At 46.0% G+C, this 26,996-nt stretch overlaps 1 protein-coding gene across 2 annotated transcripts in view; it reads right to left on the bottom strand.

Annotated features, from left to right (window-relative positions):
- USP28 (ubiquitin specific peptidase 28) overlaps nt 1–26,996 on the bottom strand; it is a 98,917-nt gene that overhangs the window by 69,512 nt on the left and 2,409 nt on the right. For both annotated transcript variants that reach the window (XR_012234052.1, XM_073585295.1), the window contains exons 2-5: nt 13,863–13,940; nt 11,852–11,984; nt 10,272–10,374; nt 8,768–8,930 (exon numbers count right to left, since the gene is read on the bottom strand). Coding sequence is in view for 1 of the 2 variants with exons in the window: in XM_073585295.1 (XP_073441396.1) it covers nt 8,768–8,930; nt 10,272–10,374; nt 11,852–11,984; nt 13,863–13,940 (477 nt within the window). In the remaining variant the exon portion in view is untranslated. The remainder of the gene's footprint in view (nt 1–8,767; nt 8,931–10,271; nt 10,375–11,851; nt 11,985–13,862; nt 13,941–26,996) is intronic.

Below are 26,996 nucleotides of genomic sequence, written 5' to 3'. Positions count from 1 at the left end.
TTGTAGGATACGCGTTACTTCGGTCATCGCCTGGATGCTGCGGGTGCCGCCTTGATGGTTCATGTATGCCACTGCCGTGGCATTGTCTGACTGTACTCTGATATGAGAGTCTGCCAGCAAGTGATGGAAGGCTTTCAACGCCAGGAAGATGGCCCGAATTTCCAGGATGTTGATGGGCATGGTCGATTCCCTTGGTGACCACTTGCCTTGCGCTCTGTGATGTAGGTGCACCGCGCCCCAACCCATAAGGCTTGTGTCGGTGGTCAAAACCTTCCATTGACCGGAGAGAAAGGATTTTCCCCTTGCAAGCGAGGTTGGCTTGAGCCACCAGTGCAGGGACCTCCTGGTGTTTGCTGATAACCGGAACTCCCTGTCGAGGGAGAACGGATTCCTGTCCCTGGACTTGAGGATGGCCAGTTGAAGGGGTCTGAGGTGAGACTGGGCAAATGGTACCGCCTCCATTGCTGCTGCCGCCATCCTGCCAAGTACTCTCATGGCATACCGGAGAGATCTGGGGGACTTGCGGAGGAGTGTGTGAACTCCCAGACGGAAAGCCAGTGCCTTGTCCCTGGGGAGGATCACCAGACCCTTGGAGGTGTCGAATAGCATCCCCAGGAAGGTCAGAGACTGACTCGGGGTAGTCGAGGACTTCCGTAAATTGACTAACCATCCCAGGCGCGTCAGTGTCGATCAAGACGTTGACCTCGCAGTCCTTGACGGTGGGGGCCTTGATGAGAAGGTCGTCCAGGTATGGAACGACTACTATGCCTCTGGAGTGCAGAACATCCATGGTAGCTGCCATGAGCTTTGTAAATGTTCTGGGAGCCATGGCCAGACCGAACGAGAGGGCCACAAACTGGTAATGGTCTTGGTTGATTGCGAATCTGAGAAACCTCTGATGGGTGGGGGCAATCGGTATATGCAGGTATGCGTCCTGTATGTCTATGGAGGCAAGATATTCTTTTTCCATAGACGCAACGATTGACCGGAGGGATTCCATGCGGAAGTGACGAACTCGAACGTACTTGTTGAGTTGCTTGAGGACTAGTATGGGTCGGACGCTGCCTCCCTTCTTGGGCACCACGAACAGGTTGGAGTAGAACCCCTGGAAGCGCTCTTCTGCTGGGACTGGCACTATGACTTCTGCTCGCAGGAGGGAAGAACCGCTTGACGGAAGGCCTGAGCTTTGAGCGGGGATTTTGGAGGGACAGAGGGAAAAAACCTGTGCGGTGGGCTGGTAGTAAACTCGATTTTGTATCCTGAAGACACCATTTCCTTGACCCACTTGTCTTCTGTAATAGGCAGCCAGACCTGCTGAAAGAGTAGCAGTCGTCCGCCTACAAGTGGGGTGTCTTCCAGAGGGCATGAGTCAGGATGAGGGAAAAGTCTGAGGTTTTCCTCCTTTAGGTTTTGCCTGGCTTGCCTTTGATTGCCAGTTCCTGTCCGGCCTCTGTGCCGCACGTGTTGTCCCTGCGGGGGGGGGGGGGGGGGGGGGGGACGATTACGGTTTTGTGCTGGGCGTGAGACGGACCAGCCCAAAGAATTCCGAAAGGATCGGAAACGAGATTGATTACGCTTTTTAAATGTGCGTTTTGGTCTTAGTTGAGGGAGGGAAGTACTTTTGCCCCCGGTAGCATTGGATATCATTGTATCCAGCTTTTCACCGAAAAGACGGCCACTGAAGTACGGGAGATTTGTTAGGGACTTTGAGGCCGCATCCGCTTTCCATTCTCTTAGCCAGAGAATACGCCGGATTGTGATGGCGTTTGATGCTATTCCCACTATTCCTCTTGCAGAGCCCAACGCTGCATGGACCATGTAATCTGCCACCACTGCAATTTGCACCGCCTGGTCCGCCAGCTGAGGATTTGAAGCTTGAAGGCCCTTTTGCAATAGATCAGCCCAAGCCATGATGGCCTTGGCTGCCCAAACTGAAGCAAATGCGGGAGCCAAAGAGGCACCTGCCGCTTCAAAGATTGAATGAGCCATGCGTTCGACTTGTCTGTCTGCTGTGTCCTTGAGGGTTGAACTGTCTGGCAGCGAGAGAAGCGTTTGTGCTGCCAGCCTAGAGACTGGAGGGTCCACTTCAGGCGGATCTGTCCAATCCTTGGTGTCTCTGTGGAAAGGGGTATTTTGCTTCCAAATACTTGCGATTGGCGAATTTTTTCTCAGGCTGCGAAAAATGCTTAGAAAGGATTTTGAAATTCCGGGTGATTAGGGAAGACCTTCGATGGTTTCTGAACACTTTCAAAGGAAATCTTGTGTTCTGATGCTTCCGGGGTTGGATCTGAAATGTCCAGCACCCGAAGGATGGAAGAGACGATATCCTCAACTATCGCAGTATTGCTAGGGGGACAAGGGAGCAAAGCGTTCTCTGTTTCGTTATCTGAATTGGAGTCACATATGCTCCGAGTCCTGCGCATCGCTAAGGAGCTCCCTAGCAGGTGAACTAGAGCGGAGGTTTCCCGTAGTCTGGGATCGTTGTGGAGATCCGCATTGTCCTTCTCTATCAGGGGACGGCCTTGGTGACCTGAGGCCACTGTCTTTCCCTGGAGGTCAGGTTATCTAGATTGTGTCATAGACTGCGACATCTGAGTCGCCCATTCCGGCGCAGTAGCGGTCGCAGAAGCGTTGGTAGGGACTTCTTGGGGTTCTGATCCTGTTTTTTGGGTACAATCCTGGCAGTGCGGGTACGTGCTGCTGCTGGGGAGAGTGGCCTTGCAGGCTGTGCAGACTGCATAAAAGCAGTCTTGCCTGGTTCTTTTCCTTGAGCCCGACATAGTACCCAGGCTGATTAGTGGAGGCCCTACAGGGGTATCTACGCAGAGGAAAGGAGTAGGAGAGCGCTATATGGTATAGGAATTCACAGCTGAGTACCAAGGACCCAGCTGTGATCTTACCCCACCGGTGCTCCCCCTTAGGTCCAGCGCTGATAAGTCCCACGTCCTGTGCCCCCGGAGACTGCTGTGCTGCGTTCTTCCAGGTGCAGCAAGATGGCCACCAGATTCTGAGGTGGAGAGGGAAGGGGGCGGAGAGCTGGAAAAGGGCGCGCTGGGCCATGTAAAAGCGCGCCCCTCCGGCCTCGATCCGCCCCTTCTATGGCACTGCAGTGTCATTTTTGTCATCCGGGGGGTGGGAATGGGGCGGCGACTTCAGCTAGGCCGAAGCCACGGCCTAAACTTGAGGTCTCCTGCCCAGCAGGGCTCCAGGACGGTGCGGTCGTCCGCAGGGGGGGGGGGGGGTTAAACCCGACCCCCCCAGAATGAAAGGAGGGCTGGCGGTGGGCCATATATGTGACTGGGGCCCTGTGGAGGGTCCCTTGGGGCGCCATTGCTGCAGAGACCGGGACGCAGGGAGCCCGGTCTCTGATAAGTGCCGTGCCTCGCTGCACCTCCCCCGGTCCCAAAAGGAGCCCACAGGTGGACTGGGGTCCCTGGTGCCTGGTACAGGCCCTACCTGCGGTGTCTCAACCTAATACCCCCAGAGGGGGGATTAGGGAGGGTGCTGCTGTCACCGTCAGGGGGCTTCGTCGCCTCGACCCAGAGCCGGACGGAACTGAGGAAGGACGGGGGTCTCAACCTCGAACCAGTACCCGAGGGACTGGTGAGGGAGCGACATGGGGAATAGCCACCTCGACCTCAACCGGGTACCCCCAATAGGGGACCGAGGAGGGAGCCATGCCGGGAGTCTCGCTGGAGACCCTCTTTTCTTCATCTGTAGTCCTTTGGAAAAAAATCCAGGAAAAAGACAGAGTAAAAAAAAAAAAAAAAAAAAAAAAAAAAAAAAAAAAAAAATCATCTTAGGTGTGCCTCCTGCGACACTAAGCAAAAACTGGAGAAGGCTGGCGCCGTCCAGGGGTGTATACTGCAGAGGAGGCACCAAAGTTAATCTTTTTCAGATTATGCATAGTGTCGCCTCCTAGTGGACAGCAGCATAACACCACGGTTCTGTGTCCCCCAATAAGGCGACAGTAATATAGAATTAGATTTACAGTAATTCAGTTTCTAATAACCTACCACAACAGCACACAGGAGGATGTCATCTCCTAATAGGGACAGGAAACGAGAGAGAGAAAAAAAAAAAAAGTAAATAGCCCCTCTACCTCCATTCCCCAGTGTTATTATAAAGGACCACAATAGTATAAATGCTTACCTATATTTATTGCTACCAGTTCAAAAATGATTAAGTAGAGGGGTGGGAATTACCCATGCTGTCGTGGTAGGTTATTGGAAACCGAATTACCGGTAAGGTCAATTCCGTTTTCTCTAATAACCCCCCCCCCCCATGACAGCACATGGAGGAATGCCAAAGACTAATGCTTTAGGGAGGGACAACAGTCTAGAGAACTTTTCTCCCAAATGACAGCTCTTTGATGGATGTTAAATCAAGTCTATAATGACCGATAAAGGTGTGGACAGATGACCAGGTAGCAGCGCTGCATATCTGCTCGATGGAGGCGCTAGCCTATTCCACCTATGAAACTGCCACTGCTCTGGTGGAATAAGCTGTGATTTTCTCTGGAGGAGAGATTCTGAATCTGATAGGCCTCAATAATTGCCTTCTTGATCCAATTTGCAACCATAGTCTTGGATACCTTCCTTACCCTATTCTGGCCATAGGTTTGAATAAATAGGATTTTATCCTTCCTCTCCACTCCTTGTTTATGTGGAGATAGTGTAAAACAACCCTTATGTCAAGAAAATGGAAATCTTGCTTTTTTTGGATTCTGGCAAAGTTAAGGCATTATGCCCCAGTTTCTGTGGAAATCTGGAACTACCTTAGGTAGAAACAAGGGATCTAGATGGAACACCAGCAGGTCTTCCAATATCCTCAGGTAGGGCTCTTCTATTGAGAGAGCTTGTAACTTCCCCACTCTCCTGGCCGTTGTAATTGCTACCAGGAATGCAGTCTTCCATGATAGCTTGTTCAACATTGATGTTGACAGGGGCTGAAACAGTGGAAGGGTTAATCCTTTTAGGACAATACTGAGGTCTCCAGTAGGAATCAGACTGATGGCTCTAGGACAAAGCCGTGTAGCTGCAGTCATGAATCGCTTTATCCATCTGTGTTCTGCCAGTGCCTGGTCAAAGTATGAGCTTAATGCCGCTGCTTGTACCCTAAGGGTATTGGGTCCAAATCCCTTCTCAAATCCATCCTGCAGAAAATCTAGGATCCGGGCAATATCGGCCTGTTGGGGATACGGTCGTTCTGGTGCACACCATGACACGAACCTTCTCCAGGTCTTCTGGTATATCGCGTTGGTCACTGGTTTTCTACTTTTCTGAAGGGTGTTGATGACTATCCAAAAACTCTGGCCTTCAGAGAAGCCGAGCCGCCAGGTGCAAGTTCTCCATGTCCAGGTGAAGGACCTCCTACACCAGGGACCAGTCTTTGATTGGTGGGAGGATCAGAGGACCATCTATGCTTAGGCTGAATATGGTGCCATATCAGCTCCTCTTTGGCCAGAGGGGTGCTACTAAAAAGACCCTGGTGGGCTCATCTTTCTGTAGCGTTCTTGGTAAGAGGGATTGGAGGGAAGGTGTAAGCCAGACGGAACTGCCACTGGTGGTCCAAGGCATCTATACCTAGACATCTCTTCCGGGTTTAGTGAAAAATAGCAAGTCACTTCTGCATTCTGCAAGTAGGATGTTTGTGTGTGAATACAGGAGGACTCCTAGGAATGTCTTCCTTGTGGCGGGAAGGAGATTGGACTTGTTGATTTATCAACCATCCCAGTGTCAACAGTATCTGAGAAGTCTTCAGTATGTGTCCTTGTAACACCTGCACTGACGGAGTCACCAGCAGAAAGTAGTCGAGGTATGGGTTGATACAAGTCTGCTGATCACTGATAAGGGCCATGGCTTCTGATGTAATCTTTGTGAAAATTTGGGGTGCTGACGATAGTCCAAATGGGAGTACACTGAATTGGTAATGGACTAGCCACTACTGTTTGGCCACTGCAAATCTCAGGCACCTTCCATGGTTTGGGTGCATCAGAATACGGTAATATGCGTCATAAAGATCTACTGTTGCCAAGGCGAAGCCTCTCCCCATCAGGGGAACTGCCAACCTGACCGACTCCCATCTTGAAACTTCTGTAACAGATAAACCTGAAGCCTCTAAACCACCAGTATATTATAACTCTGAGACCCATCTGGTTTCTTCATCAAGAGCTTGGAGTAGTGACCCCTGTTCTTCTACCTTTCTGGGACTAGAGAGATTGCTCCTGAAGCTAGTAGTTTTGAGGCCTGACACTCTGGAGTCAGGCCTCAAAACTACTAGCTTCAGGAGCAATCTCTCTAGTCCCAGAAAGGTAGAAGAACAGGGGTCACTGTGTAGAGAGCTGTGTAACTCTTACTCTGTGGAGGGCAGGAGGTAAATTTTATTTTCACCCCCTCCTGGATGGATCTTAGGACCCATGGGCTAGTGGATATGTCCCACCATCCTGGAAGGAAGTGAGAAATACACCCCCCCCCCCCCCTACTCTTCTGTGAGCATCATTGCTTACTTTGATGCTTGTTACAGGAGAGAAAGATTTCTGACCCGGCCTTCTTTGGGGTAGGCTCCTTTGCATTGGGAAATCTGTTCCTGTGAGGCCCGAAAGGATCCCTTTTTGGCATTCTTTGGTTCTGGTAGTGACTGAAACTTTTTCCAATAGCTCATCCAATGCCCGCCCGAACATATACTTCCCTCTAAAGGGGATAGAACAGTTTGATTTTAGATGCTACGTCCAGCTCCAAGATCTCAGCCACAGGGCTCGTCTCACCGAGTTAGATATGGCTGCCGATCTAGTCGCCACTCTGCAGGATTCCGCCGATGCATCAGCTAGGAAGGCTGTAGCATTTTGGAGAATGGGGAGCAAGGCGAGGATCTCTTCTCTGGGGGTCCCTGCTGCCCAGTGTTCCTAAAGCTGGCCCAGCCAGCAAGACATTGACCCAACAACTGATGTAGAGACCGCATTTGGGTTTAACAAGGCTGCTGACATCTCCCAGGTCTTCCTGAGGAGACCCTCCATTTTGTGCTCCAGGGGATCCTTTAACAGAGGAATCCTCAAACAGCAAGGTTGTTTTCTTGGCTACTTGGGCAACCTGAAAGTCTACCCTGGGTATCTCAGACCAGCAGTCTGATTGACTGGGAATCTCAACTCTGAAGGAGTACTTAGTCTCTTCTCTGGAGTCTCCCACTCTTCCAGCACGCAGATATTCTTGTGTATCGGGAAGAACAGTCTTTTTGGATCGGAGGCCCCCAAATATCTCTACGTGCTGGTCCTTCTTCAACCTCCATGGTTCTTCTTACCGCCGTGATTAGCTCTTCCATGTTCACCGTGGAATAGTAATCTCTTTTCTTGGGACTCCAGGTCAGAGTTCAGCTCCCCTTCTTCATAGCAATCTTCTGGCATATAGAGGATTCGGACTCCCATAAGTCTACCTGCTGAATCTTCCTCTTTTATGGCTGGTGGAGCACTAGGGTCTGGTATTAGGCCTGTTTCACACTTCCGTTTTTGTGTCCGCCAAACGGATCCGTTTCCGTTTTTGACGGAAACTGATGCAAACGGATCCGTTTTTTTAAAAACAGATCCGTTTTTTTGACGGATCCGCGGTAACCGTAATGGAAGTCTATGGGACAAAAAAAACGGATCCTGCAAAAAATGGCGGATCTGTTTTTTTACGGAAAACAACGGATTTTGACGGATTTGAAAAAACGGAAGTGTGAAACAGGCCTTAGTTGGGAGAAGGATGCCAGGGAAGCTTGTATCTCCTGATGAAACAGTGTCCTTTCAAAACGCTCAGCAAACCCTTATGTCAGGAGTGTATTATGTGAGGAGGAGACACTCTTGGCACATAACACAAACTTGCGGCTGGCGACTTTGCATTTGCTCCTGGGTGCAGGATCCTTGTCCCCCTGGAAGAGAGGAGAAGGTAGAACATGACCTCAGTAGCAATATCTGCACTCTGGAGGAGACCCAATGTTTGCACACTCACAGGGATCGAAATAGCGCTGGGCTCCACAGACAGAGCGGGAAGGATCACGCTCCATGCTACCACAGTATGTCCTACCTTGCTTGACCTTCTGTCCAGGGAACCTTAAATAGGGCAACTGAACTGGCACCTCCCTCCAATCTGACGAGCTTCTCCCCCTCTTCCTTGTTAGTGAAATCCTCCAGTGGAGTCAGAATCCACCCCATGTTCAAATTTCTTGAGCAATCCACGTGGAACGCAATGACCGGAAGGGAAAAGTCACAGCATGCTGGCCGATGTCTAATGTCACTTCCGGCTGCCGTGACAGCACAGTTTACAGTGAGGATAGCCGGAAGAAGGTACCCTTGCATCACAGCAGCCCGCCACCAGGAACAGGGGGGAGGAGAGGGCCCTGAGAACTCCAAGAGACCTCCCCACCCGTGAAACCCCCCCCCCCCCCCCCCCCCCCCCAACCTTACCTGAAGGCATGGACTGGGGGAAAGGACATCCTGAGTCCCGAGGAGACAGGAGCAGCATCATGGAGAGGGAGGGGAACCCAACCAAATTCCTGCTGCCCAGCTAAGGTAAATGCCCTGTGTCTGTGCCGGTGGCAAAGCACTGGGGATGACCTGTTCACCCCTATAGGGACAGGAAAAAACACTGGAATGGAGGTAGGAGGGGCCACTTAACCTCTTTTGTTGTTTCCTGTCCCTTTTAGGATGAGATGACATGTGTGTGTGTGTGTGGGGGGGGGTATTAGAGAAAAGGGTCAAGTTTGCAATACGCCAGTGAATGGTGATGTGTGGCACCTGGATGACCGCACTGAACCAGCAGGTGTTCCCGATGTTCTTCAGTCCTACAGGCCAGTCCCCTCTCCTCCTCATGTCATTTGGATTAGGAACGTCTCCCCACACTTCGCAGCGTTTCCTCTTAGAGCGGTTTTTATTGTCAAGAATGGAAAGTTCAATGGATCTAAAATGCACAAAATATGGAAAAATTAAAGTTTAGGAACACAACTGGATGATTTTCCAGCCAAACTTCTTGACCTGAACTATTGGCATCTTCCAACAAAAACCACATGGTGAGAGTAACCCAAACTGGTGCAACGGAAATGGAGGAGACAAACATGCGAGCAGTGACCTGCACAGCCTGTTCTCTGCAGTCACTTCTGGTTTAGCAAGACCACTGCCTCCACGGTTCTTATATCCGGTCCATTATGAGAAGTGATGAGGTGTAGATCTCAATGATCAGGCCAGTGAGGAACCAAAAAAGTTTGAGATGTCCCGTTCCAATTTATAGGGACTGGGGAAATGTACTAATACACTGTAGTCCTCCTGATGGGTGGACCTAGAACACAGCATTAAGTTTGCAGGAGAAGCAGGATTGAGGGTATGGTCACTTGATCTCCCAGTCCTGCTCAAAAACCAATGTTAGGCTAGTTTCACATTAGCGCAGCGACGGCCTGCGCACAGCCGCCGCTAAGCCCCGCCCCCTACCGCGCCTCCACCGGTAGCTCCGCCTACCGGCGCATGCGTCCCCTATCACTGGGGGCGCAGGCCGTGCGCAGTATGCGTTTGGCGGCGCATGCCTTTTTGATGGTGCGCCGAGCGCAACCAAACTGCAGCAGGTTGCGTTTGGCGCAGGTCGGCACAATGTCAAATGGACGCATGCGACGCCAAATGCATACTGCGCACGGCCTGCGCCCCCAGTGATAAAGATAGGGGACGCAGGGCGCATGCAGAGTCATGCGCCGGTAGGCGGAGCTACCGGCGGAGGCGCAGCAGGGGGCGGGGCTTAGCGGCGGCCGTGCGCAGGCCGTCGCTGCGCTGAAAAGCGCTAATGTGAAACTAGCCTTAAACTGTAGGATTGAATGTCGTGGCGATTATGGTGTAGCACTGCACTTACAGGAGAGGTCTATGAGTGACACTTTGCTAACGGGCCTAGGAACTGGCACTGGTCCTCAGTTTGGCATCACTAGACGGCCAGAGGAGCAGGAGCTGATTTTGGGGGGGCGGCGGTTGTTTATTTTAACTATTGAACAACCTTTGGTTCTTTAAGGTGTGCAAAAGTTGGACAATATCTAGGTTTGTGAAAATAGGGTTGTTCTGTGACCATGACCAATATGTTACAACAAAAATAAAAATCACACACCAATTTTGGACTTCCTGTTGCAGGCCACAAGTGACTCAACGCAAGTCACGTGTGAACCTCACATTTTTTTTTTTTTTTTTTTTAATTTACAGCAAAGTTGCTAGTGTGACACCCGGACAAAGGAGTCTCCCAGTTTGTGGTCTTGCAACCAAGTCTCCATACCTGCTGGAATCGCTCGTCTCCTTCTGCTGATTTGCGACATCTTGTAAACTGAGAGCTATTGCTGTCTGGAGGTAGTCTTTTTCACAATTAAAGTCAACAGTGGCTGAAATATAAAAGTCATACAAATGGAGTTTATTCAGCTCATTTATAAGCCACAAGTAGCAGCTCCATAGAGCCCACTGCATATAAAAAAAAAAAAAAAAAAAAAAAAAAAAAAAAAAACACCTGAAAAAAGTTGTCCCAGATACTCTAAACCGGCAGAGCGCAAGCCAACCCAGCAGCGCGCAAGCTGTCTGAGCTCAATAAAGGTAAACCGCCGACAGCACATCAATGTTGGGATGCCAGCTCCAGTACAATGGCCCCATTGGAAAACAGTCCAGCAGAAAAAAGAAACCGCATCCCATCCAGGTGATGGGGGAGAAAAAAAAAAAAAAAAAAAAATGAGTTTATTCTGCCATGATGCAACATTTCGCCTGATATAGGCCTTTGTCAAGCATGCACATTGGCGCTCTGACCGCTGTGTCTGTGGGCAGTCATGTGGTGTCAACGGTCTACTGCGCATGCTCACCAGTACATGGACGGGGGAGCAGCAAATGAAAGCATGATTTACATACTGGATAATAGTGTAGGTGGCTCTGATTAGTTAGTAACCCTAGAGGTTTGAGCGCCAAAAATGATACTGATATGGATTGGTTCCCTATAGAGCTAAACTGCAGGGTGAGTCCCGGTTGGGATTTGGTTTCTATATCAACGATTTTGGTTTGTTTTTTGCACTGATGTTTATGTAGTTTTACTTTCTCCCTTTTTTCTGAGTTTTATGATTTAATATTGGATACATTTAGAAATATATGTGATGACAAGCAGTTTTATGATATACTTTGTACTTTATTGAAGTGGGCAGTACCTTGTGAGTGATTGGTGTGCATGTACCACCACACTATACCAGGCTGCCATTTTATGTAATGTGCATGCTTGACAAAGACCTATATCAATCAAAACGTTGCATCATGGCAGAATTCATTTTGATTTTTTTTCATCACCTGGATGGGATGCTTTTTTTTTTTTTTAATGCTGGCCATCTATGAGCTGTCACATGGATTGAGTGTTGCAGTAGCTACGGAAGAAGTTTTCTTAAGAGAGGGTTGTCTTACGACTGTAGATTGCAATTTTTAAGTGCGTGTACAAAAAAAATGCAACTTCGCCATTTGTTGTTTGTTACAAATACTTTAGTTCTTGACTACCTGTATAATGTAAAAGCCCTCACTGAGGAAAAGTCCATTGGAGCTTCCCATTTTCAGTGCCCCTGGCAAAGAAGCAAAACTGCCTGTGCTAGCAGAATTTGAGGCCACTTTGTGCCACCAGCCCAAACTGTCAATCATGAGCACAGCAGCTCCCAGAAGGATGCAAGGAGGCAAGGGAGCAGTGCGCTCCTGAAGAACAAGCCTGGTAATCTCTGATATCAGAAACTAATTGCTAGCCAATAACTTGTTGTGCAAAGGCTGGCACAGAAATACAACGAGGTCACGTTCAGTCTCCTACCAACTGCATTGTCTAACAAGAGACCTTGGATGAGAACGTACAATCTGCTCCTTGGACAACTGTAGAACTTTCCTCCGGTTTGGACAGCTTGGTGGCCAGCACCTTTGTGTCACACTCCGTAATGCACGCTTCGGTTAGAATGCCGACAGCTTCTATAATGTCATCCTCACTGGCCTGTGAGAAAAGAGCAAAAACGTGATTACAACTAATCAGTTATGGCATTTAAAGGGATGTCCAGAATGGAAAAAAAAAAAATTGCCACTTTCTTCTAGAAACTGCATCACCTCTGTGTTGGGTGCTATACAGACCAGCGCCTTTCTGTTACATAATATCTGAGATTCGATACCACACATGACTGGTCTTGCTGCTGGGACCAGCACCCACCACCAATACAGAGTACTTTGATCCCTGTTAGAATGGAGAGGCAGTGCGCATTAGGGTGACCGGATCTCATATGGGGGGAAAAAAAATGTCGGAATTTTGTCAGTCTGGACCCCACAAAACGATTCCCCTTTCCAGATATTGAGAGAGCCAAAATTTGAGCTCGATCAAACGACGTTAACCCGTGCCGCTCGTTGCTCAAAGTTTGAAAAATCCAAATAGAGGTATTTTAAGATTTAGGTATTTTGCATAGTCTGTTAGACTATAAAGAATGTGACAACATTGCAGAAATAGCCCTGACCAAATTTTCAAACCATTTGTGGTATTTGAATGCAGAGTTGGTGGGATTATCGGTTTTTGATCCCACCATTACAGACAATGAAAAGTTGTTAATGGCTAATAAATTGCTCAGTAGCACAGATGAACCATCAGAGCACGCTAACCTACATGAGTTGATAATTTTACATAGTTATCTAATCTATTCTAGAGCTTTTGTTAAAGTAGTTTTTGAAACGTCAGAATATAATGCTCGGCATTTGCTTACAACTTGCAGGACATATTGCTTTTGTTCATCTTTTGTCAGAAGGTCGTTAAAGTCGGTTACTTCCTACCTCTTTTAATTTCTTTCCTAACTTTTGGCTTCACAACCCTAGCATGCTCTGATGGTTCATCTGTGCTACTGAGCAATTTATTAGCCATTAACAACTTTTCATTGTCTGTAATGGAGGGATAAAAAAAAAAAATAATCCAACTATCTCTGCATTCAAATACCACAAATGGTTCGAAAATTTGGTCAGGGCTATTTCTGCAATGTTGTTGTCACATTCTTTATTGTCTAACAGACTATGCAAAATACCTAAATCTTAAAAAACCTCTATTTGGATTTTTTCAAACTTTGAGCAACGAGCGGCACAGGTTAACGTCGTTTGATCGAGCTCAAATTTTGGCTCTCTCAATATCTGGAAAGGGGAATCGTTTTGTGGGGTCCAGACGGACAAAATTCCGACATCGATTTTTTGCGGTCACCCTAGTGCGCATGCACAATTACTGCTCCATTCATCACTTAGAGTGCAGCATTCTATTCTCCGGAGTAGAGCATGAGCATTGCCGCTCCATTCTAGCAGATAAGAGCGCTCTGTTCTGCCCCAGCATAAAGTCCAAAAGCCTGGCCTATGATAAGTGTAGGTGACCCAGAAGCTCTGCAAGACCCAAGTCCAGCTGCCGCAGCAGTAGAAAATAGATCAAAACTGGAGAACAGATGAGCCACTGAGGTTCCTATTAGGCACATTGTGGTTAATAGGGCTTTAGTCTGGGGAGAGGGGGGCTCATGAACTAGTGACAGGGACATTCCATTAGCATCCCCCAAATCTTTCTGCTTCACCCCACTCCGCTTTCAACCAAAATACCCCTCTAAGTGGGCAACCTCATTAAAGACAGTTTTCAGAATACAACTGATCCCAGCCATTCCCCTGTATTACATGGTGACCAATCCGATTAAGAGCTCAATAAAAGGTACTGACTGTCCTAGAAGGCGCTTCCAAACGAGGACCCCCATATGCTTTAATGTGGGGGGGGGGGGGGAAAGATGTGTCAGGATACAACAAAAGTTCATTCTCATCTGTCGCCTTCCTTGAATTATCAACCAACATGACAAATTTTAACATGGCTGACCTTAAGTGCTTCCCTGAGTAGGCCGGGGTCTTGGATTCCTGTGATCTCCCTCAGTTGGTTAACCAGCAAGTCACTGTCCTAGATAAAATAAAAAGCGAATATTTGCATTCATAAGTATATTACTGCAAGACAGTACAGTATATATAATTTTTTTATTCTCCGTGCATGCACATTTTTCAACTATAAACGGCTTTTGAGTCAATGGGAAATATTATTGCATCAAGTTTGCAAATCAATCTGATTTTTACCTAGTATTTTGTGATTTTATTGGCACAGAAGATTTTCTTGCAGCGTTTGTGCAACATTGTGACATGGGAAAGTCTGTGTCTGCACCGAGGACGGCACAACCGGACACTCACGTCTGCAGTAGCCTCGGCTTTTCAGGATCTGGATGTCAGACTGGAAACGTCGGGCTGGTTTGTGTTTTATGGGACATAAGGAGGAGAGGGAATGCAGATGAGCTATTTTAAGGTCGGTTACACATGCCATTTGTGTTTGTCATTCCTGCTGCACAATGAGGTGCCAGTCTCCCATCATTGAGGCTGCAGCGATATATTGGGCACAATACATCCATCTTCCGGATGGACAGCTCTGCCGCTCATTACCATTTTACATGGCCCAGAAGGTTTGTAGCACCGTACAAGATGAAGAAAAAAAAAAAAAAAAAAAATATTTACGATTTTAGACCTGAAAGAAAAACCAAGTTATATTATACTCACCCCAGGAGCTGTCCGGTCCGATGGGTGTCGCAGTCCGGGTCCAACACCTCCCATCTTCATGCGATTACATACTCTTCCTTGCTACCCGTCTCGTCTCCTGAGCAGGAATACTTTATCTGCCTTGTTGAGGGCAGTGCGCCGTACTGCAGTGCGCAAAAACCGGGAAAGGTCAGAGAGGCCCAGCACCTGCGCACTGCAGTATTTTGCTCTGCCCTCAACAGGGCAGATAAGTACATCTGCACAGGAGACAAGACAGGCAGCAAGGAGGAGGTAGTCATCGTTAGAAGATAGGAGGCACTGGACCCGGACACCCATCGGACCGGACCGCCCCCTGGGTGAGTATAATCTAAACGTGTTTTTCTTATCTTTCAGGTTACATCAGGGAGTTATTCACAGCATTATAGAATGCTGTATATAAGGCCCTGATGGCAGTGGCTGCAGCTTATATGCGAAAAAGTAGGCGACAGATTCCCTTTAAAATAATCACCCCTCAAATACTTCAAAACTGTTGCCAGGAAATTTAACCAGCCATTCAGGTGCTACACATGAATTAATGCAAAAAAAAAAAAATATATATATATATATATATATATATATATATATATATATATATATATATATATATATATATATATATATATATAAATAATTTTTTTATTTTACAAATTTTACAAGCACAGCAATACTCCATATGTAATCAAAAAGTTCTGTTTAAACAAGCAGCAGGGCTCGTAATAGAAGGAGCAATACCTGAATTTAGGAACACAAATTTGACTCGAGAAACTGGTAGGCATGATATTGCATTAGTAGGGTCACCACAAGTGCTCCAACAGCAGAAATCCCCATACAACTGAACCCATTTTGGAAACTACACCCCTCAAGATTTTATACAGGGGTATAGTGAGCATTTTGAACCCACAGAGGTATGACAATTTGATAACATTAAGTCATATTGAAAGCTTATATTTTTTATTTTTCACAAAAACCTTGCTTTAGCCCCAAATTTTTCACTTTTACAAGAGGTAACACCAAACAGCAGACCACACAGTTTGTTACCCACTTTCTCATGAGTGTGGCGAAAGAACCTTGTCTACATGTAGAGTGTCCAGACAAGCGGCAGGCCTTGGACGGGAATGGGTACAGTTTTAAAATTTTGGAACACAAGTTTGGTTCTATTTGGAACGGCACAGTGGCTCAGTGGTTAGCACTGCAGCCTTGCAGCACTGGGGGTGGGGTCTGGATTTATATCCCACCAAGGACAACATCTGCAAGGAGTTTGTATGTTCTCCCCATGTTTCCTCCGGGTTTTGTGAGCCCCATCGGGGACAGTGATGATGTGTGTAAAGCGCAGTGGAATATATTCGTGCTATATAAACAAAAATTAAATTTGGAATAGATTGTCATAGTTGCAGTCTGTAGCTAAAGAACAAAAATCCCCCATAACCAGGGCTGTGGCATCTTTAAGTCAAACCTGCGACTCAGACTCCTCAATTTCCCTTACACCGACATATATTGCTTATATTTAAGTGAAAAATTTATTGTAGTACAATGTGAACATCAGACATTTAATCATTTTTATGATACAATAATCAAGATATTTAGATAGAACATTAGATTTTTATTGGAATACAACTTTAGAACACAAAAAACTAATAAACTGTAAATGTAATATCGATTACATATATACACTACAGACCAAAAGTTTGGACACACCTCATTCAAAGAGTTTTATTTATTTTCATGACATGAAAATTGTAGATTCACTCTGAAGGCATCAAAACTATGAATTAACACATGTGGAATTATATAATTAACAAGTGAAACTGAAAACATGTCTTATATTCTAGGTTCTTCAAAGTAGCCACCTTTTGCTTTGATTACCGCTTTGCACACTTTGCATTCTCTTGATGAGCTTCAAGAGGTAGTCACCAGAAATTGTCTTCCAACAGTCTTGAAGGAGTTCCCAGAGATGCTTAGCACTTTTTGGCCCTTTTGCCTTCACTCTGCAGTCCAACTCACCCCAAACCATCTCGATTGGGTTCAGGTCTGGTGACTGGAGGCCAGGTCATCTGGCGTAGCACCCCATCACTCTCCTTCTTGGTCAAATAGCCCTTACACAGCCTGGAGGTGTATTTGGGGGTCATTGTCCTGTTGAAAAATAAATGGTCCAACTAAACGCAAACCGAATGGAATAGCATGCCGCTGCAAGATGCTGTGGCAGCCATGCTGGTTCAGTATGCCTTCAATTTTGAATAAATCCCCAACAGTGTCACCAGCAAAGCACCCCAACACCATCACACCTCCTCCATGCTTCATGGTAGGAACCAGGCATGTAGAGTCCATCCGTTCACCTTTTCTGCGTCACACAAAGACACGGTGGTTGGAACCAAATATCTCAAATTTGGACTCATCAGACCAAAGCACAGATTTCCACTGGTCTAATGTCCATTCCTTGTGTTCTTTGGCCCCAACAAGTCTCTTCTGCTTGTTGCCTGTCCTTAGCAGTGGTTTCCTAGCAGCTATTTTACCATGAAGGCCTGCTGCACAAAGTCTCCTCTTAACAGTTGTTGTAGAGATGTGTCTGCTGCTAGAACTCTGTGTGGCATTGACCTGGTCTCTAATCTGAGCTGCGATTAACCTGCGATTTCTGAGGCTGGTGACTCGGATGAACTAATCCTCCGCAGCAGAGGTGACTCTTGGTCTTCCTTTCCTGGGGCGGTCTTCATGCGAGCCAGTTACTTTGTAGCGCTTGATGGTTCTTGCCACTGCACTTGGGGACACTTTCAAAGTTTTCCCAATTTTTCAGACTGACCTTCATTTCTTAAAGTAATGATGTCCACTCGTTTTTCTTTACTTAGAATTTGTATTATGGCAAGAAAAAAGCAGCTAACAGTCTATTCAGTAGGACTATCTGCTGTGTATCCACCAGACTTCTGCACAACACAGATGGTCCCAACCCCATTTATAAGGCAAGAAATTCCACTTATTAAACCTGACAGGGCACACCTGTGACATGAAAACCATTTCAGGGGACTACCTCTTGAAGCTCATCAAGAGAACGCCAAGAGTGTGCAAAGCTGTAATCAAAGCAAAAGGTGCCTACTTTGAAGAACCTGTAATATAAGACATATTTTCAGATGTTTCACACTTTTTTGCCAATTATATAATTCCACGTGTTAATTCATAGTTTAGATGCCTTCAGAGTGAATCTACAATTTTACAATTTTCATAGTCATGAAAATAAAGAAAACTCTTTGAATGAGAAGGTGTGTCCAAACTTTTGAGATCTAGATAGAGATAGATATCTATATATATCCATCTCTATCTATCTCACTATGACTTATCTAAGCTAAGACAAACCCTAGATCCTCAGACTACATTCACACCAAGGACATAGCCAGGATCAAACCTAGGGTGGGGCAGAACCTCATACTGCACACCCCTACACTTGAAAATAAAGCATGAAACTTAAGAACATGTGGTGATGAATTCAGTCTATTTATTCCAACTATCAATTGATGTTGATGTGTTACTGAAGACAAGCAATGCCTGTCCTAGGCTTCCTTTTGGGCAGCTATGAGGTGTACCTGACAGGCTTCAGAAAAGAAAAAAATAAAAAAAATAATGAAGTGTTAGTCTGCGTGCTACCCGGCTTTCATTCTTTGGTACAGATATGGATAGAGCAGATTTCTAATCTGCTTTTGCTACTGAAAACATTATCTATGTGCTCAAAAACCTTTCAGGTGATGCGTTTTTTTTTAAAAAGCTGATCTGCTTTTGCAGCTGAAAGACGTATCCACAAAAAACGCACTGAATATAGCCTTACATCAGGAATATAACAGCCATTTATAGGACATTTCATAACTTTCCCAAATTCCTATGAAAAAATATTCAGCACATTCTGCATTGAATTACTGTACCCAATTTATATATTTTATACCGACTCCCAACTCAGACTCCAAAGTGAGCACCAACTCTGACTCCACAGCCCTGCCCATAAGTGTGTTTTGCAAATTATACCCTAATATATGTATTTATATAGGGAGTAATTTGAAACCATTTTAAGTTACCATTTGCAACCAAGTTGGAAGATTTACAATTTGCATTTTTCTCCCCACGGTCATATAAAAACATTGAGGAATGCACCTCATTTTATTGCACTAGTTTTTCAGTGTGAAGAAATCCATCTGACATGGCACCAATGTGAGTACTGGACACACGGCTCTGCCCATTATAATAGATGGCGCACAATTTAGTCTTCAGGGAAAAAATTGATGGCATTCCAAGACCCATTCAAAGCTTACAGAGACACAAGGAGCTACCAAAGAAAATTCTTCTAGGAGTTATTACTCACAGATGGAGGATTGCCCCTAAAACAAATTGGCCAATTCTAAAACTTGGTCTTGCTAACAAAACAGTTGTCCTTCAATTGTCTATATCTTATCAGGAGGAAAAAAAACTGTATGACAGGCAAAATGGAGGAAAGTGCAGCCAACTATGCGGCAAACCTGAGTTTGTACCAAAGTAGAAAGAACACCAGCAGGGCTAGAATAACAGCTTTACCTCAGAACATGGTCCCTTTAGCTCCATCAATCCCTATACGAGAGATGAACAAACATGGTACCCCACATCAGGCTCCTGCCCACCTAGGTAGAAACCACTATACTCATATGCACAAAATCACCAATCCCCTACAGAATTGTTAAGCATTGTCTGGTAGCACCTGGTCTGACAGGTCAACCCCATCCATAAATTTGATGCCCCCTTCTCCAAATGTATGGACACCAACTGCAATGGAAAACCTACTCTTTCTGACTGTTCTCCTGTATTTGCAGCATGGAGGGATTCATATAGGGGCAATACTGGTATAATTGCCTGTACACATGGTACCCTTGAAGTTGAGTCCTTAGTTCCCAAACAAAGTTTACTTGAGATGCCAATTGTCTGGGAGCAGTTTGATGGTCCCTACATTCATATAGAGAAAGGCGCTCATGTACCCCATTATGCACGAGCATATTGTGTAATATAATGCTGCATTTGACTCACTTGGAAGGGATAAATTGGTGGAATAAAACACATGAGGGATCCATCAATGGCAACATTTTGCTCAGGGTATTTAAATTTTAAAATTTTTGGAAGGAAATTAGGGGTCTCAGTGTCTGACTCAGGACCAGTCAGGTGTCAGCTGTGCTGTACAGATGGCAACTGCCTCCACCAGCAGCAACAGGAGCTGCTGATTACTGCTATTTAAATGCTGCTGGGAATAGGACTGGTGGCATTGAAAAAAACCCTAAAAAGATATTTAAAAAAATATTTAAGTTTTTGAATAAGAGGGAAAAAAAAAAATTGGCCTCAACATGGGTAGAGTATAATTGTGGTCAAAAGTTTATATATCCTGGCAGAATTTTTGCTTTCTTGGCCTTTTTTCAGAGAATATCAATAACACCAAATCTTTTTCTCCACTCATGGTTAGTGGTTGGGTGAAGCCATTTATTGTCAAACTACTGTATTTTCCCTTTTAAAAATCAATGACAACCCAAAACATCCAAATGACCCTGATCAGAATTTCACATGCCCCATTTCTTAATACCGTGTATTGCCCCTCTAACATCAATGACAGCTTGAAGTCTTTTGTGGTAGTTGTGGATGAGGTTCTTTATTTTCCTCAGATGGTAAAGCTGCCCACTCTTCTTTGCAAAAAGCCTCCAGTTCCTGTAAATTCCTGGGCTGTCTAGCATGACCTGTGCACTTAAGATCTCCCCAGAGTGGCTCATTGATATTTAGGTCAGGAGACTGAGTTGGCCACTCCAGAACCTTCACTTTGTTCTGCTGAAGCCAGTGACAGGTTGACTTAGGGTGGTTTCACATTAGCGCTTTTTAAGCGCACGCACGGCCGGGGGTAGCTCCGCCCCCGAGCCGGCTCTCTGCCCGGCGTGCCCGCCCCTTGCTTGTAGCGCCGCCTCCTAGCGCACAGCGGTGCCTGCGATCGGCGCACCATCTTTAGCATAGGGTGCGCAGATCGTGCGCAGGCCGTGCGCTAGTTGCGCTTTGACCTGCGCTGCGCACTTTTGACGGTGCGCGCCAAAATCCAAAAAGTTTGATTTTGGCGCGCACGGCGCACCGTCAAGTGCGCAGCGCAGGTCAAAGCGCAACTAGCGCACGGCCTGCGCACCCTATGCTAAAGATAGGGTGCGCCGATCGCAGGCGCCGCTGTGCGCTAGGAGGCGGCGCTACAAGCAAGGGGCGGGCACGCCGGGCAGAGAGCCGGCTCAGGGGCGGAGCTACCCCCGGCCGTGTGTGCGCTTAAAAAGCGCTAATGTGAAACCACCCTTAGCCTTGTGTTTTGGAATATTGTCATGTTGGAGTGTCCAAGCACATTCCATGTGCAGCTTCCGGACTGACGATTGCAAATTTGCCTCCAGTATTTGCCAATAACATGCTGCATTCATCTTTCACCAAACTTCATGTGCCTTTGTAGCTCACATCTCCAAAACATCAGCAATCCACCTCCATGCTTTAAGGTAGGAATGGTGTTCCTTTCATCAGAAGCCTTGCTGACCGCTCTCCAAATGTAACATTTATGGTTGTGGCCAAAAAGTTCAATTTTGGTCTCACTCCAAATTACCCTGTTCCAGAAGTTTTGAGGCTTATCTCTATGCTGTTTTACATATTGTAGGGGAGATACTTTGTGGCATTTGCGCAGCAATGGCTTTCTTCTGGTGACTCGACCATGCAGCCAATTTTTCTTCAAGTGCCTACTTATTGTGCATGTGCATCTTGAAACAGCCACACCACTAGGTTTTCAGAGTCCAGTATTTCAGCTGATGTTACTTGTGGGTTTTTCTTTGCATCCTGAACAATTTGCCTGGCAGTTTTGGCCGAAATTTTTGTTGGTCTACCTGACCGTGGTTTTGCTTTAAGAGCCCCTGATTTTCCAATTGTTAAATCACAGTTTGAGCACTGACTGGCATTATCAATTCCTTGGATATCTTTGTATCCCTTTCCCGTTTTATACAGTTCAACTACCCTTTCCTGTAGTTCCATTGACAATCATTTTGCTTTCCCCATGATTCACAATCCAGAAACGACAGCGGCTGGATGAAAGATTCAGGAGTCTGTCTGGATCCCAGAAACTCACTCAGCTTTTATGTACACACACTGATTACAAGCAAACAGGTCACAGGTGAGGATGTTACCTTTAGTAGCCATGCTAACCCATTTGTGTCAACTTCTGTGCATGTTATCAGGCCAAAATCACCAGGGTATGTGAACTTTTGATCAGGGTCATTTGGACGCTTCGGGTTGTCATTATGATTTAAAAAGCCAAAAATCACAGTAGTTTGACAATAAATGGCCTCACCCAACCACCAACCATGAGTGGGAAAAGGATGGTGGTGTCATCATTCATATGCTCTGAAAAAAGGCCAAGAAAGCAAAAACTCTGCTGGGGGTGGTCAGCGTATACACAGCATATATACTGTATACATAAACACAGTGACCTGGGGGGCAGAGTACAATATATATTTTGCACACCATGGGGGGGGGGGGGGGAGAATTTAGTCAGCCACCAATTCTGCAAGTTCTCCCACTTAAAAAGATGAGATGCCTGTAATTGACATCATAGACCACAACTATGAGAAAACAAATCCAGAACATCACCTTCTCCGATTTGGCAAGATTTATTTTGCAAATTATGGTCGAAAATAAGTATTTGGTAATTAACAAAATTTCATCTCAATATTGTGTTATGTATCCTTTGTTGGCAATGACAGAGGTCAAACATCTTCTGTAAGTCTTCACAAGGTTGGCACACACTGTTGGTGGTATGTTGGCCCATTCCTCCATGCAGATCTCCTCTAAACCAGTGATGTTTTGGGCCTGTCACTGGGCAACATGGACTTTCAAATTCCTTCAAAGGTTTTCTATGGTGTTGAGATCTGGAGACTGGCTAGGCCACTCCAGGACCTTCATATGCTTCATACAAAGCCACTCTGTTGCCCTGGCAGTGTGCTTGGGATCATTATGCTGAAAGACCCATCCACGTTTTATATTCAATGCCCTTGTTGATGTGAGATTTTGAGTGCAAACCTCCTTTCGATACATGGCCCCATTCATGCTTTCATGTACACCGATCAGTTGGCCTGGTCCCTTTGCAGAGAAACAGCCCCAAAAAATGATGTTGCCACCCCCATGCTTCATAGTAGGCATGATGCTCTTTGAATGCAACTCAGCATTCTGTCTCCTCCAAACACAATGAGTTTTGATCCTACCAAGCAGTTCTGCTTTGATTTCATTAGACCATATGAATCCCAATACTCTTCTGGATAATCCAAATGCTCTCTAGTAAACTGCAGACAGGCCTGGACATGTACTGACTTAAAGGGAACCTGTCAGCACTTTTTTCGGCTACCAGCTAAAGATACCATTTAATTTAGTGTCACCTATGCATTACACAACTACTTATGTTACCCTTTGACTCCCCATGCATCATCCATAAATACTTTTTTTATTCCTCTTGCGCTGTACGTTAAAATGTTAGGTCCAGTCTGATGGGCGTCTTTGTTTCCGTCTCCCCCCACCCCGACCTGCTCTAAACATTCCTTGCGGTGAATTTCGGCAATCACGTGGAGTTTTCACGCTTGGCATTCGAAAGGTATCTCGCACGTGAGCAGTATGCTATGCCCAACTGTGGGCAAAGCCGAAAGGCGGTACTGCGCATGCGTCGGCAGGGAACACAAATGGCAGCGAAATACTTCCGGGTCATAGAAAGCAAGCGCATATACCAGCATATGCACAATACTGCTTTTCTGCTTTGTCCACAGTTGAGCAAAGCATACTGCACAAGCACGAGATGCCATTTGAGTGCGCACGTGCAAAAACTGTACGCAGTCTGATATCCACAGCAAAGAATACATACAGCAAGCGGGGGGGGGCCCGACGGACACCAAGTCACACATCGGACCAGACAGAACAGATAACCATACAGGGCAGGAGGAATAAAAAAGGCATTTATGGATGATATATGGGGAGTCTGGGGGTAACAGAAGTAGTTGTGTAATGAATAGGTGACACTAAATTAAATGATGTTTTGAGCTGGTAGCCCAAAAGAGTGCTGACAGGTTCCCTTTAAGCATGGGGACAACGTCTGGCACTGCAGGATCTGAGTCTCTGGTGGCGTAGTGTTACTGATGGTAGCCTTTGTTACGGTGGTCCCAGCTCCATGCAAGTCATTCACTAGGTCCCCCATGTGGTGCTGGGATTTTTGCTCACCGTTCTTGTGATCATTGGGGTGAGATCTTGCATGGAGCCCCAGATCGAGGGAGATTATCAGTGGTCACGTATGTCTTCCATTTTCTTATTATTGCTCCCACAGTTGATTTCATCACACCAAGCAGCTTGCCTATTGCAGATTCAGTCTTCCAAGACTGGTACAGATACAATTTTGTTTCTGGTGTCCTTCGACAGCTATTTGGTCTTCACCATAGAGGAGTTTGGAGTGTGACTGTTTGAGGTTGTGGACAGGTATCTTATATTGATAACAAGTTCAAACAGGTGGCATTACTACAGGTAATGAGAGGAGGACGGATCCTCAAGAAGTTACAGGTCTGTGAGAGCCAGAAATCTTGCATGTTAGGTGACCAAATACTTATTTTCCACCGTAATTTGAAAAATAAATCTTGTCAAATCAGACAAGGTGATTTTCTGGATTTGTTCTCATTTTGACTCTCAGTTGTGGTCTGTGATGTCAATTACAGGCCTCATCTTTTTAAAGGGAATCTGTCACCTCATTTTTCACATATAAGCTGCAGCCACAGCCATTAAGAGCTTATCTACAGCATTCTGCAATGCTGCAGATAGTCCCCCCAATGCAACCGGAAAGATAAGAACAAGCTAGACTATACTCACCCGGGAGTGGTCCAATGCGGTCCGGGTCCGATGGGTGTCGCAGGTCCAGGTCCGGCGCATCCGATCTTCATGCAACATCCGCTTCCTTGCTTCTGTAGCAGGTCCTGCACAGGCGTAATTCCCTGCCCTGTTGAGGGCAGAGCCAAGTACTGCAGTGCGCAGGGAAAGGTTAGAGAGGCTCTGCACACTGCAGCACTTCACTCTGCCCTTAACAGGGCAAGTCAGTACGCCTGTGCAGGAGCCACGACAAAAGCAAGAGGACGTAATCGCATGAAAATGGGAGGCGCCGGACCTGCAACACCTATTGGACCGGACCGCCCACCCAGGTGAGTATAATCTAACTTGTTTTTCTTATGTTTCAGGTTACATCGGGGGCTTATGTACAGCATTACAGAATGGCCGCAGCTTAGGCCTGTTTCACACAACCGTATTTTACCAGTCAAAATCCGCCGTTTCACAAAAAAACGGATCAGTTTTTTTTCCCATTGAGTTGCATTACCGGCGGATCTTGACAGATGGCCATCCATTGGATCCTTTTTTTGCGGATCCGCCGAAATTTTGGCATCCACCGACATGCCTGGACGGACAATGCAACGTTTTTTCGGGCAGCCGGATCCGCATTTTACATTGCGCATGCCTGGAGGATTTGCGGCCGAATTCTTCCTTCGATGGATCTGTTAAAACAACGGTCCGGTGCCAAACGTTGTGGTCAGTACAGGAACGGATCCGTTGTCCGCCATTTTAACTGACCGAAAAAAACTGATGTGTGAAACAGGGCTTATATGCGAAAAATAAGGTGACAGGTTCCCTTTAAGTGGGAGAACTTGCATAATTGGTGGCTGACTAAATACTTAATTTCCACACTGTATGCAGAGTATAGTATACACAGTATATACAGTGACCCGGGGGGGGGGGGGTCAGAGGATACACAGTATATACAGTGACGGGGGGCACACAGTATACAGCTCTGGCAAAAATGAGAGACCACTGCACAGTTTTATAGAAATCAGCTTCTCTACATGTCTGACTTCCATTCCAGTGTCAGTTGAATTCCAACCAACCAGAGTACACCTCATTCTACTTAATGTGCTTCTGACTAGGTGATCACCTGAACCAAATCTTTCTTTAACAAAGGAAAGTATAAAAAAAAACCCCTGCTGTGGTGATTCTCTTCCTCTTGCAGTAAGACAAGCTAGATGGCAAAACAAGTGCTAGTAATATCCCAAAAGTAGTAGGAATGAAAAAAAGTGAAAAAATAACTTTTAACCATGCCAAAGGAGTTGAAAAGAAGAGTCTTGGGTGAGGAAATAAGGGCTCAAGTCTGGCTTTACTAGCAGAGGGATACAGTGAGCGTCATGTTGTCTCCATCCTTAAAATTTCTAAGATGGCAGTTCATTACAACAAGGTCAAGCAGCAGATTTGGGGACAACAAAGTAACAGACCGGCAGAGGGCAAAATGACTCTCCACAGACCGGGATGACAGTCATCTTATTTGAATGTCACTCAGCAACCGCAGGATATCATCAAGTGACCAACAAAAGGAATGGCAAATGGCAGCTGGGGTGAAGTGCATGGCAAGAACAGTTCGTAACAGGCTCCTAGAGGCAGGGCTCAAGTCATGTAAAGGTAGAAAAAAGCCTTTCAACAATGAGAAGCAAAGGAGAGCCAGGATGAAGTCTGACAAAGACCATAAGGATTGGACCATAGAGGACTGGACTAAGGCAATCTTCTCTGAGGAGACTAATTTTCAGCTTTGTCCAACACCTGGACATCTAATGGTTAGACAGAGACCTGGAGAGGCGTAGTACAAGCCAGTGTCTTGCACGCACTGTGAAATTTGGTGGAGGATCGGTGGTGATCTGGGGATGCTTCAGCAAGGCCGGAATTAGGCATGTTAATCTTTGGGAAGGACGTATGAATCAAGCCGCATACAAGGTTATCCTGGAAAAACAGTCGATTCCTTCTGCTCAGGCAATGTTCCCCAACACTGAGGACTGGTTTTTCCAGCAGGACAATGTGCCATGCCACATAGCTAGGTCAATCAATGTGTGGATGAAGGACCACCACATCAAACCCTGTCATGGCCAGCCCAATCTCCAGACCGGAACCCCATTGAAAACCTCTGGAATGTAATCAAGAGGAAGATGGATAGTCACAAGCCATCAAACAAAGAAGAACTGCTTACATTTTTGTACCAGGAGTGGCATAAGGTCTCCCAAAAGCAGTGTGAAAGACTGGTGGCAAGGATGTCAAGAGGCATGAAAGCTGTAATTAAAAATCACAGTTTTTCCACAAAATATTGATTTCTGAACTCTTCCTGAGATAAAACATTAGTATTGTTGTTTCTAAATTATTATGAACTTGTTTTCTTAGCATTATTTGAGGTCTGAAAGCACTGTTTTGTTCTGTTTTTTTTTTTTTTAATTTTGACCATTTTTCTTTGTCAGAAAAAAATACAAAATTTATTGCTTGGAAATTCGGAGTCATGTCGTCGGAAGTTTATAGACTA

The sequence above is a fragment of the Dendrobates tinctorius genome, unplaced genomic scaffold, assembly GCF_039654945.1.
Source record: "Dendrobates tinctorius isolate UK_male_01 unplaced genomic scaffold, ASM3965494v1 ptg000086l, whole genome shotgun sequence".
Taxonomy (NCBI): Eukaryota; Metazoa; Chordata; class Amphibia; order Anura; family Dendrobatidae; genus Dendrobates; species Dendrobates tinctorius.
Note: the sequence above shows the minus strand (reverse complement) of the source record. Positions and strands in the feature narration are given on the sequence as shown.